Below are 12652 nucleotides of genomic sequence, written 5' to 3' on the forward strand. Positions count from 1 at the left end.
GTATCAGATGGACTACGACCCCCCTAGCCTCCGTACCCAACTGGCTAACGACTATGCTGCCAACTCTGCTAAGTTACCTCCAGCCCTTCCCCTTAAATTGCTAGCTTCAGGAGTCCTGTCATTTCGCCTTCCCTCTAGGCCATTCCCAGCCCCGGGAAAGGGAGCCCATGAACCACAGAGGGGGTGAAAAGCCCTGGAAATGGAACATTTTTTGCTTTTGTGGTTTGCTCGAGGTCCTGATGGCTGATTTCTCTGCCCTCGGGGGCCACGTGGTTGTAATTATAGTGGGTGGGTTAGAGTTGGAGGGTTGGGAGCCAGGACTCCTGGGTTCTCTCCCCAGCTCTGGGAGGGGAGTGGGGTCCAGTGGTTGGAGGGTTGGGAGCCAGGAATCCTGGGTTCTCTCCCCGGCTCTGGGGGGGGCGGGGGGATGTCTCTTTAAGACGATAGAGACACTAAGGAGTCCTCCAGCCTCCTCCCAGAGCGTCCTTCTCCCTCCCTGCGCGCCCGCTCTATCTTGCACTCGATGGTCAGAGCCTCTCTGGGAAGCTCCGTCTCTATGGTGAGCGGCTGCCGCTCTGGGATGCGACACCATAGAGCGCGCGGAGCCGGGGGCGGAGTCTTCCCCGCCCAGCCCCCAGCGGCCGCGATCGGGGAGCCCGGACTCCTGGGTTCTCTGCCCGGCCCCGGGCAGGGGGGCGGGGGTTAGAGCCCGGACTCCTGGGTTCTCTGCCCGGCCCCGGGCAGGGGGCGGGGGTTAGAGCCCGGACTCCTGGGTTCTCGGCCCGGCCCCGGGCAGGGGGGCGGGGGTTAGAGCCCGGACTCCTGGGTTCTCTGCCCGGCCCCGGGCAGGGGGGCGGGGGTTAGAGCCCGGACTCCTGGGTTCTCGGCCCGGCCCCGGGCAGGGATTAGAGCCCGGACTCCTGGGTTCTCGGCCCGGCCCCGGGCAGGGGGTGGGAGTTAGAGCCCGGACTCCTGGGTTCTCGGGCCGGCTCTGAGCAGCAGTTAGAGAGCCCCGGGGAGCCCGGACTCCTGGGTTCCCAACATGAAAGAAGACGATGTCAGTCCATTTTCCCTTTTTTTTATTAATATATTTTTATTAAATTTCTCATTTTTTAAATCTGCAAGACTGTTTGTGTTTTCAATCCCAAAGACACGCTATAAGAAATATCCCGTGGAAAAGGCAATCCGGGGAGGGGACATCGGATCAAGGCCGGAGCAAGGGAGGAGACAGCCAGCAGGGAGGGAGGTAGAAAACTGCAGGGCCATGGGGATTGGAGTCGATTATACACATTCCCAATACACTGAGCATCCTCATGCATTTTCTGGGGGACCGAGAGGGAGATTCCTGCCAGGGGGTGCTCCCCAAAGGGCCTCCCAACTTCCTAGCCCTGCCCTGGGTGATTGGAGGGGATGTATCCTCCACAGCTATACTGCCCCCCTCTAAGTCAACACGTACCTTGGGGTATCATTGCGTTCCCCTCCCATGGTCAAGCAGGCTCATTGGCCCAAATCGTGTCTCCCTGCCTTCCAGAAGGTGGGACTTTTGTTTTGCACCCACCAATCTCTGCAAAAAGGCAGGACTTCCTGCTTTGCCCCCTTTAGGAGTATTTTCCACCCTCCGGAAGGCAGAACTTCCTGTATTGCACATCACGTCCCTTTAAAAAGGTGGGACTTCCTGTTCCACCGCTCAGCTGAGTATCCTCTACCCTGCTGAGGGTGGAACTTCCTGTATTGCACTGTCACATCCCTACAAAAGGCAGGACTTCCCGTTTCTCCCCTTCGAGGAGTGTTCCCGACCCATTTCCTTTATTGCACCATCACATCCCTGCAAAAGGCAGGACTTTCTGTGTTGAACGCTTGGGGTGGCTCTCCTGTAGGAGGAACTTCCCCACCCTCCAGTAGATGGTGTTCCACACTACAAGTTCCCCACTAAGCCCACTAGGAGGCAGGATTTCCTGTCTGACCCCTTTAGAACCATCCTTCCAAAGGCGGGACTTCCTCTTTTGCCCCACTAGGTGTAGCAGCTGCCCTCAACAGCCTCGCACCAGGATTGAGCTCCCCAGTCACCCCCAATAGCAGAATCGCCCCCTTCACCCCCCTTTTAAATTTTTAAACTAGTTATTTCATTCAGACGCAGCAAGAAAAGTCATTAAAAAAGCAGAAATAAAAGTTTGCCATTTTTGTTTGTTTTTGGAGGGGTGGGGAGAGCACGCCCCCTGCTGGGATTCCCCTCCACTCCCAGTCGTGGGGTCCCCCATCCCCAATTTACTGAACCCCAAAAGAAGGAGTGCATTAAGGGGAAAGGAACCTCAAATTTCAAACGGGGGGGTGTTTTTTTTGTCATGGTCTCAGACAGAGAAAGAGAAATCTACTAGAAAGAGCCCTTCATATGTAAACAATCTAGAGAGAGAGAGAGGGAAGGGGGCAGAGCAGGAACGGAGGAATGAAAGACACAGACCAACAAAGAATGAGAGAGAAAGAGAGAATAAAATAGGAGAGAAGAACGAGTGAAAGAGAGGGAACGAGAGAGGAGAGAAGAAAGAGAGAGAGGGAATGAGACAGAGTGGCAGAGAACGAGCGACAGGTGGGGTGGGGGAAGGGGCAGAGGGAGGGGTCCGGTGGTGAGCCGCCCCCCACCCTGTCTCAGGTGAGAAGCAGAGAGAACAGGTGAGCCAGGCAGATGTCAATCAACACGACAGCCAGAACCACCAATGGGTGAGCTCCCTGCAAGGGAAAAGGGAGGGGTGAGACACGCCCCTCCGACACCCCGACCTTACCCTCTCCTCAAACACCCCCTTCCCCCATAACCCCACCCCAGCTGACACTGCAGCCCCCCATACACCTCCCAACTCCCCAGCCTCAACCCCCCCCTCCCCAAACACACCCACAACTTTCCACCCCACATCCCCCACCCTCCACGTGACTCCCAGCCCCTCACTCCACTCTAACCCCTATACCCCTGTCCCCTCCCAGAGCCAGGGAGAGAACCCAGGAGTCCTGGCTCCCAGTCGCACCCCCCCCAACCACTAGACCCCACTCCTCTCCCAGAGCCAGGGATACAACCCAGGTGTCCTGGCTCCCAGCCCACTCTAACCCACCAGACCCACAGCCCCCCTCCCCACGGCCAGTTCCTCCCAGCACCCCCCACTGCAGCTCTGCTGGGCGGGGCTGAGATGCTGCAGTGGGGCGGGAGGGATGCTGGACGGAGGATGCAGTTGCTATGAGACAGGAGCCAAGACACCAGCCAATCCGTGGAGCTTCACCAGCTGGGCCACGCCCACAACCCCCCCTCCCATCCTGACAGACTCCTGGGTTCTCTCCCAGCTCAGGGATGGGAGTGGGGGCTAGTGGCTGGGGGGGAGGGGCTGGGAGCCAGGACTCCTGGGTTCTCTCCCAGTTCTGGGAGGGGGGGAGATGGGGGTGTCCCTTTGCCCCTCTTACCTGTCTCACGGCTGCTCCTGTCTCCTTCACACCCTGAGCCGCAGCCCCCCTCCCTGAAGGCAGCTTGTCAGCCCCCAGTCCAGAGTGCCCCGGGGGTCCCGCCACCTCCGACCCCGCCTGGGGCTCCCCAATATCCAGCTGGTGGAGCTCTTCCTCGTAGTCCTCTTCCTCGTCTTCCTCCCGGAGGCTTCCAGAGCTGCCGCTGGGAGGGGTGCCCACCAGGGGGCGCCCCGGATCCCCCTCCTCCTCGTCCCCCTCCCACAGTTCCTCGGGTGGGAACCCCGGTGTCCGGGCAGGGAACCTCCGGCACCCCCACTCATCCTCAGGGTCTGATACATCCGCAGGGGGCACTCGAGGGGGTCCCCCATTCTCCAGAGGGTGCCAAGTCCGACGGGGGTCTCCCCTCCAGGGCTGCAGTGGGGTGGGCGGGTAGCTGGGATCTGGGGTCACGTCTGATGGGGTGACCCCATTTTCATAGACCTCCGGGCTGTCGTATTCTAACAGGTCTGTGTCAGTGCCTTCAGAGTCCAGGCGGGTCCGTGGCTCTGGGTTTTTTTGGGGAGAGATAAAAGGGGGTTCAACAGTGGGGTTCTGTTGATAGACTCCCACAGGGTTCAATGCCCCCCCCAAATTCAGCCCTACCCCCGACACTGTCAGGAGAATCCAGGTTTGGGGGTGCAGGGAGAAAAGGGATGTGGGGGTCAGGAATTGGGAGGCAGAGACAAAATGGGTGCCATGGGGTGAGAAAGGGTGTTCAGGTCAAAATCACCCCCATACAAGCATGGGGAGGGGTGGATGCCCCTTCTGTAATATGGGGGAGCCCACAGGCACACTTGTACAGAGGGGGGGCTGGGCTAGGGGGCTTCCCGGCAGACCCAGGATTAGAAATATGTATGTATATATATTTCTTCTTACTCTATGTTCGATTCTATGCCACCGATGAAGTGGGTTTAGCCCACGAAAGCTTATGCTCAAATAAATTTGTTAGTCTCTAAGGTACCACAAGTCCTCCTGTTCTTTCTGTGGATACAGACTAACATGGCTGCTACTCTGAAACCAGGATTAGGGGCTCCCTCTTCCCTGCCCTGCCCCCCAAACTCACCAGGGTCATCCAGGATGGGCTGAAGATCCTGGGCCAGGATCTTGGCCACTCGAGCCGCCTCCATGGCCTTCTCGGCGGAGGCCAGCGCGGCCGTGGCCTTCAGCCGGGCGTCGGCCGCCCTGGGGAGAGGGTCAGGGTGGGTTTCTGTGGGGTGGAGCCTCCCTGGGGTCAGCGCTGGCCCTCCCCCACCCAACCCCGCCCACCCATCCTGCACCCATCCCCAGTGCAACTCAACCAAACCCTCACCCTAACTCTCAGCATCCACCACCCATCCCCTTCCATCCTACCCCACAGCCACCATCCCTTGCCATCACCCCACCCCCCTAGCCCCCACCCTGAGCCCCGGCACCCATCCAGACCCACCCTGGGCCCCAGCACCTGTTCCCACCCATAGTTACTGATCACACACCCTGGCCCCAAGGATCACTCACCCACCCATCCCTATACAGCCCCCAGCCCCCAACTTGCCCCTTCACTTCACCCAGTGCCCAATGCCCTCCCTCTAATTCCCAGCCCCCTCCCCGCTCCATGCCAGGGGAAGTGCCCTTCCCCCACCAGCAGCCCCTCTGCCCCCCCTCCCCTGGTCCATGCCCAGTGGATGCTGCTGCTCCACTGTTTCCACAGCAACCACCAGCCAATCGCTGTTGCCATCACCCGGTTGTCTAGGAGACCAGGCAGCCTCTGCCAGGCCCTTGCATACACTCCATGTAACCTGTCTTCCCCACCCCCCAGCCCCCAACCATGCCCTCGCTGGGGATGGCAACATGGCGGGGGGGGGAGAGCAGGGAATGGGGGGGGGGAGAAGAAAGAAAGAAAGAAAGAAAGAAAGAAAGAAAGAAAGAAAGAAAGAAAGAAAGAAAGAAAAAGCGAGACAAAATGAGACAGAAAACGAGCCAGCAAGCAAAAGAAATAATTAACGAAAAGCAACAAGAGAAGGAGAGTGCCAGAGGAAAGGAGAGAAAAGCAAACTCCAGCCAGACAGAGAGGAGCCACCGTCGCTATTTGTTGGCAGAGCCAGTGTCTCAATTTCAGTGCTGGGCAAGGACACAAGTTCTGACAGCCAAGTCCATCCACCCACCTGCCTTCCCCATGCCAGCTAGAAACCCAGTAGTCCCCAAGAAAGCACCTCAGTATGGTCAAATTTGGGCGGTAGGGCCTTCCCCTCCAACACCTCCGTCTCAGCAAGGCCTCCACACCATTCACCCAACCCCCCAGCCTCTCCTCCATCCGGACCAACTGGACAACTTTCAAGATGGCTGCCCCAACTGGGATCATTAGAACCAACTTTCAAGATGGCTACTCTTGACCTCCCTCTTGACCTCACCCTAATGCAGGGTGAATTCCCCCTTCCTGGTAGGGATGAGACTTCTCCTGCAGCCCCTCAGCTGGCCACTGGGACCTCCCAGTTCATTTGCCTACTGGGACTCCATCGTTAATTAGTTCCCATCCAGCCCCCGTCCCACCCAGGTATGCCCGCAGGGCGGGCGGCTCACAGAATAACCCATGTGCCTCTGGGAGAATGGACACGCTGGCGTTCCATGGTCATTTCAACCAACTTTCAGGATGGCTGTTCAGTTGGGGAGGTCACTTGAGTCAACTTTAAAATGGCTGCTCAGCTGAGGGGGGTTTGAACCTGATTTCAAGATGGCTAACCCAGTTGAGGACCACTTGATCCAACTTTCAAGATGGCTACTCAGTTGGGTTGGCTTGAGCCAACTTTCAGGATGGCTACCACTTGGCGGTGTCAGTTAACCCAGGTTTCAAGATGTCTACCCGCTTGGGGGATCCCTTGAGCCAACTTTCAAGATGGCTGCCAGTGCCCCGCTCACGAGCTCTCCCCATCGTGGACTGAGCTCCCCTTCCCAGGCAGGAAGTGAAGGTTCAGGAAGGAGGGAAAATGGCAGCTGGGGAGGCAGTTGTGGGACAAGATGGCGTGGATGGAGGAATTATGGCTTTGGGCCTACTGAGGCCTACAAGGCCTAGCTGAAGCCTGGGCCTTGTCTAGATTTGTGGCCAGGAGAAAAGGCAGAGTTCTGGGGTGTTTTTGAGGGGTGAATCCCAGGACCCCCAGAGGGCTCCCTGTCCAAACCCCTGAAGCCCCACTCAAACCCCAGTCCCACTGCAGGCCCCAGAGCGTAACAGGGTGTGTTATTGAGACATACACCCACTGCCCCCACCCCCAGCCATTCCTCTACATCTCCCCTCCCCTCCCTCAGCCTCCTACATCCCCAATCCCCTATCCCCCATTCCCCCCAAAACTCACCCCATGCTCCGCCTCCACATCCCCCACTCCTCCATGTCCCCCATTCTCCTGCGTCCCCTATGTCCCCCACCCCATGCTTCCCTCCATAGTCCCCCTCCCCCGACGCCCCCTGCACTCCCCCACCCACACCTGATCGCCCCCAATACTCCAGCTCCCCAGCACCCCATGGCCCGCCAGTGCTCCCCGTCTGCCAGCTGACCTGGTGGCCGCCATCTCCTGCTTCTGCCTGGCCAGGCTGACGGCCCTGCGGGCCATCTCCACCGCCCGGTCCACCTTCTCCTTCACCTTGCTGCGCCGGAGCGGGATGAGGTTCTTGACCTTGCCGCTCACCAGCCGGTTGAGCTTGTACTTGCCCTCTTCCTTGGTGCCGTCGGGGTAGGTCGTACGCCCGTAGCCATGCCGCCGGTTCCCCAGCCACTCGCCTTCGTAGCGCAGCCCATTGGAGCGCCGGCTGACCCCGTAGCCGCTGCGCCGGTCAGCGCGCCACTCCCCGGCATACACCTCGGTGGAGGAGCCCTCGATGGCCAACCGTGAAGGCATCTCAGGGGGTTCGGTCTCGGCATAGCTCAGGGTGGTGGCTTCACTCCCAGTCGAGCTCACCCCAGCTTCGCTCTTCAGTGAGCCCCGCTTGCTGCCCAGGGAGGCTTTGGACTCGGCTCGGCGCACCCGCAGGCCACTCAGCAGCAGGGAGCGCCGGAAGAAGAAGCCCCCTGTCTTCTTCTTGGCCCCCTTGGGGAAGCCCGGGTCGCCGGGGAAGGCCAGCACAAAGCCGCCCCGGGAGCCTGAGGCTGGGCTGTCCCCCGGGAGCAGCGGAGGTGGCAGGGGAGGGGGCGGGAGCGGAGGAGGGGGCACGCCGGGGTCGGGGTCGCTGCGGAGGGAGTCCAGCGAGGTGCGGCGCAGGGAGCACACCAAGGCAGCCTGACGGTAGGGGACGCTCTGGCGAACGCCGTAGCCGTGCCGCTTCCCGGCTTGCCACTGGCCCTGGTAGGTGCCTGCAAAGGAGGCACGGAGTGGGGCAGGGTTAGAGGAGGGGAGGACAAACCGGCGGGGGGATGGAAACCGGGCAGACGGAAGGAGGAAGTGAATGTGGAAGTGGAGGGCGGGAGGAAAGCTGGAACTGCAGGGATAGAGGGGTGGGTGATGGACCTGGCTAGCTGGAGGGAGGGAGGGAGGGTGGAACCGCAGGGATAGAGGGGTTAGGTGATGGACCTGGGTGGATGGACGGAGGGAGGGACGGTGGAGCCGTAGGGATAGAGGGGTGGGTGATGGACCTGGGTGGATGGACGGAGGGAGGGAGGGTGAAGCTGCAGGGATAGAGGGGTGGGTGATGGACCTGGGTGGATGGACGGAGGGAGGGAGGGTGAAGCTGCAGGGATAGAGGGGTGGGTGATGGACCTGGCTGGATGGACGCATGGAAGGAAGGGGGAGCCGTAGGGATAGAGGGGTGGGTGATGGACCTGGGTGGATGGACGGAGGGAGGGAGGGTGAAGCCGCAGGGATAGAGGGGTTGGTGATGGACCTGGATGGATGGACGGATGGAGGGAGGGTGGAGCCGCAAGGATAGAGGGGTGGGTGATGGACCTGGGTGGATGGACGGGTGGAGGGAGGGTGGAGCCGCAGGGATAGAAGGGTAGGGTGGGTGATGGACCTGGGTGGATGACGGATGGAGGGAGGGTGGAGCCGCAGGCATAGATGGGTGGGTAATTGACCTGGGTGGATGGACAGATGGAAGGAGGGTAGAGCCGCAGGGATAGAGGGGTAGGTGATGGACCTGGGTGGATGGACGAATGGAGGGAGGGTGGAGCTGCAGGGATAGAGGGGTAGGTGATGGACCTGGGTGGATGGACGGATGGAGGGAGGGTGGAGCCGCAGGGATAGAAGGGTGGGTGATGGACCTGGGTGGATGGACGAAAATGGAGGGAGAGGTGGAGCCGCAGGGATAGAAGGGTGGGTGATGGACCTGGGTGGATGGACGAATGGAGGGAGGGTGGAGCCGCAGGGATAGAAGGGTGGGTGATGGACCTGGGTGGATGGACAGATGGAAGGAGGGTAGAGCCACAGGGATAGAGGGGTAGGTGATGGACCTGGGTGGATGGACGAATGGAGGGAGGGTGGAGCCGCAGGGATAGAGGGGTAGGTGATGGACCTGGGTGGATGGACAGATGGAAGGAGGGTGGAGCCGCAGGGATTGAGGGGTGGCTGGCGGATGGATGGAGGGATGAATGCAAATGCAGCAATGGAGCGCAGAGCAGGGCAGGAGAGCGGATGGAGCATGGGCCTGTGTGTGGACGTGGTTGGATGGAGGGAGCGCGCAGCTGGACAGATAGAACCCCACTTCCCCTCCCCCCGCCCCCCGAGCTGGCACCCATCTGCCCTCACCTCCGTCAGCGTAGGTCTCAGTGCCGTAGCCATCCTGGAGCCCGTCCCTCCACATGCCCTCGTAGGTGACCCCGGAGTGGCTCTCCCAGACGCCAGCCCGGCCCTTCAGTCCATGGCTCCACTCCCCCTTGTAACACCACTTGCTCTTGCGCTCCACGCCCAGCCCTTCCCGCTTGCCCTGGCTCCAATGGCCCTGGTAGGTGTTGCCGCTGGGCCAGGTGTAGACACCCAGAGACTCGAACCCACGGCGCCACTGCCCGCTGTACTCGCCCTGTGCCCCAGGGCCGGTGCAGACCCCGTACCCGTGTGCCCGGCCCTCCTGCCAGTCACCCACGTAGCAGCCGCCATCGTCAAAGTCGAACCTGCCCCCGTGGGACATGCATGTAACGAGGCCCCGCCTCTCCCGGCGCCGGCTACCCACAGGACCCTGCGCTCATAGCCAGGGCCAGCCCCACCATGCGGGGCTGGCTGTAGGTGGCAGGGTCAGGGTGGCATCTGTAGTGGGAACTTCCACTCCTCCGACAGGCTGGCAATGGGACTAACAGCCGTACGTCAGTCCTGGAGTTCTTCCCCTACAGGCGGGGTGACAGTCGCACGCCACTCCTGGAATCCTGCCCCTTACAGTCGTAGGGAGATCCCCAGCTTCTCTGTCTATGGGCAAGTAGTGTAGCTATAGGCGACTGAAGAACCAGGAGTTCTCCTCCTACAGGTGGACAGTGGAGCTACAGCAGCACGCCAGTCCTGGAGTTCTCCACCTACAGGCACATGGTGGTAGTGGCGGGGGGCGGGGGGAGGGGTTTACAGTCGGAGGGCGACCTCTGAGTTCTCTGGCTACAGGTGTGCACTTCAGCTGCAGTCATACACAAATCCCAGACATCTCCACCTACAACCATTCAATGGAGATACGGTCATACAGACACCCTGGAGTTGTCCCCTACAGGCGTACGGCAGTGTTACAGTGGTACAGAAGTCCCAGACTTCTCCGCCTACGTGTGTAAAGTGGGGGTCAGTCATACAGCAGTCCCAGACATCTTTGGCTACAGGCGTACGGTTGCTTCAACACCTACAGTAATCTGGCTTTGGCCTTGGCTGTATGGTGCCCTACAGTAAGACTACAGCCCATAATTCTGTAGCTACGGGGGTATGGAGGCTGTCTGATTACACCTGTACGTGGCTCCTGGAGTTCTCTGGTCACAGATGTAGTATGGTCCTGGAGTCCATGTGTTACAGGCAGACAGTGGCCTCCAAATCTGCAATGACTTGGTTCTGGCTCTGTGCTGCCATGCTGTGACCTGGGAGTCTCTTTATCTTACAGGCAGATGGGGGCTGGAAATTCTCTGGTTACAGGTGTGCAACAGTCCTTGATTTCTCCAGCTATAGGCATACAATAAGTCCAGGGGTCTTCTGTGACAGGCAATTCCTATGTTCGGTAACTACAGGTGTAAAGTGCTCCTGGAAGTCTTGGCTACAGGTCTACAGCCATCCCAGAGTTCTCCGGCTACAGGCGCACAGCGGTCCTGGGGTTCTCCGGCTACAGGCGCACAGCGGTCCTGGAGTTCTCCGGCTACAGGCGCACAGCGGTCCTGGAGTTCTCCGGCTACAGGCGCACCGCAGTCCTGGGGTTCTCCGGCTACAGGCGCACCGCGGTCCTGGGGTTCTCTGGTGACCAGTGTCTAGCAGGGAGTGTATTTCTCCAGCTACAGGCCGAGAGTGGTCGGTTCTCTGGCTACAGGCAGACAGAGCCCTCTAGACTTGCAGCCACTGGTTACGACTGTGCGCTGCCAGGCTGTAACTTGGAATTCTTGGTGTTCTACAGCCCAGGAGTTCCCCAGCTACAGGTATAGTGTCCAACAGGCGTAGAGCAGGCCTTGGGAATCTCTGCCTACAGGCGTCGGGATGTGCTCCCAGTCCCCTGACTCAGAGAGGCTCCGGGTGTTCCCAGGAAGCAAACGAGCTGCTGGGGGTGTGGAACGGAGCCGAGGGGCCAGGGAGGGCTCCCAACAGTGGCCTCATGATGTGGGGTACCTACAACGAAAGAGGGTGAGAGAGTGGCTGGCCGAGGGAGGGAGGAACAACCAGACCCCCAACTTAGAGAAACAGACAGCCTGAAAAATACCCCCAACACAAACACACACAAGGGGCAGGTCCCATCCCCTCCAGCAGAGGGCAGCAGGGAGATAGGTAGATAGATAGATAGATAGATAGATGGATGGATAGATAGATGGATAGATAGATGGATGGGGTGGATGGGGATAGATAGATGGATGGATGGGGTGGATGGGGACAGACAGATGGATGGGGTGGATGGATGGATGGGATGGGGTGGATGGGGATGGACAGATAGAGGGGGTGGATGGGGATAGACAGATAGAAGGGGTGAATGGGGATAGATAGATAGATAGATAGATACTCACTCCGTATTTATTTCCTGAGAGGCAGAGGAGAAGCAGGAAGCGAATCCATGCGGCCAGGAAAGAGGGAGCGGAGAAAAGCCCAGAGGGCTAGAGGGCTAGACACACCCAAGGCGGCAGTGAGCGGGGAGGAATCTCGCCCATGCTCTGGAGGGGAAAGAAGGGAGCGTGGAAATGCAGGAAAGGAAGGCGGGTTGGAGCGGGGCTGAAGGGGGGGGGGGGGGCAGTGCCGGAGGAATGGGGAGAGGGAGCTGAACCAGCTCAGAGGGGGAGTGAGTTGGAGGAAATTTCCAAATGGAGAGAGAAGATCTCGGGGGTGGAAAGAGACAGAAGGGGGGAAATCCAGGAATGGAGAGATTTGGGGGGCGGGGGGGGCTAGGGACTGTCAGGAACGGAGGGAGGGAAATCTCAGAGGGGGAAGGAGCCACTCCCCGGGGGGGGGCCGGGGATGGCGGGGAGGTAGAAACCCCCCGGCGGAGAGAGAAGCCGGCCGGAGCGGGGGAAGGTGCCAGGGCTGGGATGGAGGGAGACGCTCCCGGGAGGCTGAGCCAGGCGAGGGATGGAGGGAAGGTGGAAGGCAGCGGCGGCGGCGGAGGAGGAGTGGGGGGGCTGCCGACAACACAGCCCCCCCTTGCGGGAACGGGGGGGACGTAACGTGGGGGGCGGGATTCTAGTTAGGTCCCGCCCCTTTTCAACCCGTTATAGAGCCCGGCCCCTCCCCCTTTACAGACCCCCTCCCCCTGCCCCTCCCCCCTTTACAGACCCCCTCCCACTCTGTCCCCTCCCCCTGCCCCCCTTTACAGACCCCCGTCCTCCTTCTTCCCCTCCCCCATTGTAGACCACCTGCCCCTCCCCTGCCCCCCCCGCCCCCCTCTTATAGACCTCCCCCAAAAGAGGCAGACCAAGGAACCAGAAACAATTTACCAAGTCTTCGGCAGGTGGCTGGTATCTGGAGAGATCGGGAAGGGGGGTGAAGGGCAGGGGTCCCCATGCCCCAACACTCAGCCCCCCTCCCCAAATGGCCATGTGTCCCCCAAATCCACCCTCCCAGACCCC

General features: G+C 60.3%; 1 protein-coding gene across 1 annotated transcript; it reads right to left on the bottom strand.

The window, feature by feature from the left end:
- Positions 1-1062: 1062 nt before the first annotated feature.
- JPH4 (junctophilin 4) lies at positions 1063-12267 on the bottom strand. Its single transcript, XM_037916088.2, has 6 exons — positions 11600-12267; positions 9186-11210; positions 7006-7798; positions 4544-4662; positions 3442-3986; positions 1063-2724 (listed from the first exon to the last, which is right to left on the bottom strand). Exons 2-6 carry the CDS (start codon positions 9562-9564, stop codon positions 2644-2646), a joined length of 1917 nt encoding a protein of 638 aa, XP_037772016.1. The 5' UTR covers positions 9565-11210; positions 11600-12267; the 3' UTR covers positions 1063-2643.
- Between the last annotated feature and the right edge of the window lie 385 nt (positions 12268-12652).

The sequence above is a fragment of the Chelonia mydas genome, chromosome 13, assembly GCF_015237465.2.
Source record: "Chelonia mydas isolate rCheMyd1 chromosome 13, rCheMyd1.pri.v2, whole genome shotgun sequence".
Classification (NCBI taxonomy): domain Eukaryota; kingdom Metazoa; phylum Chordata; order Testudines; family Cheloniidae; genus Chelonia; species Chelonia mydas.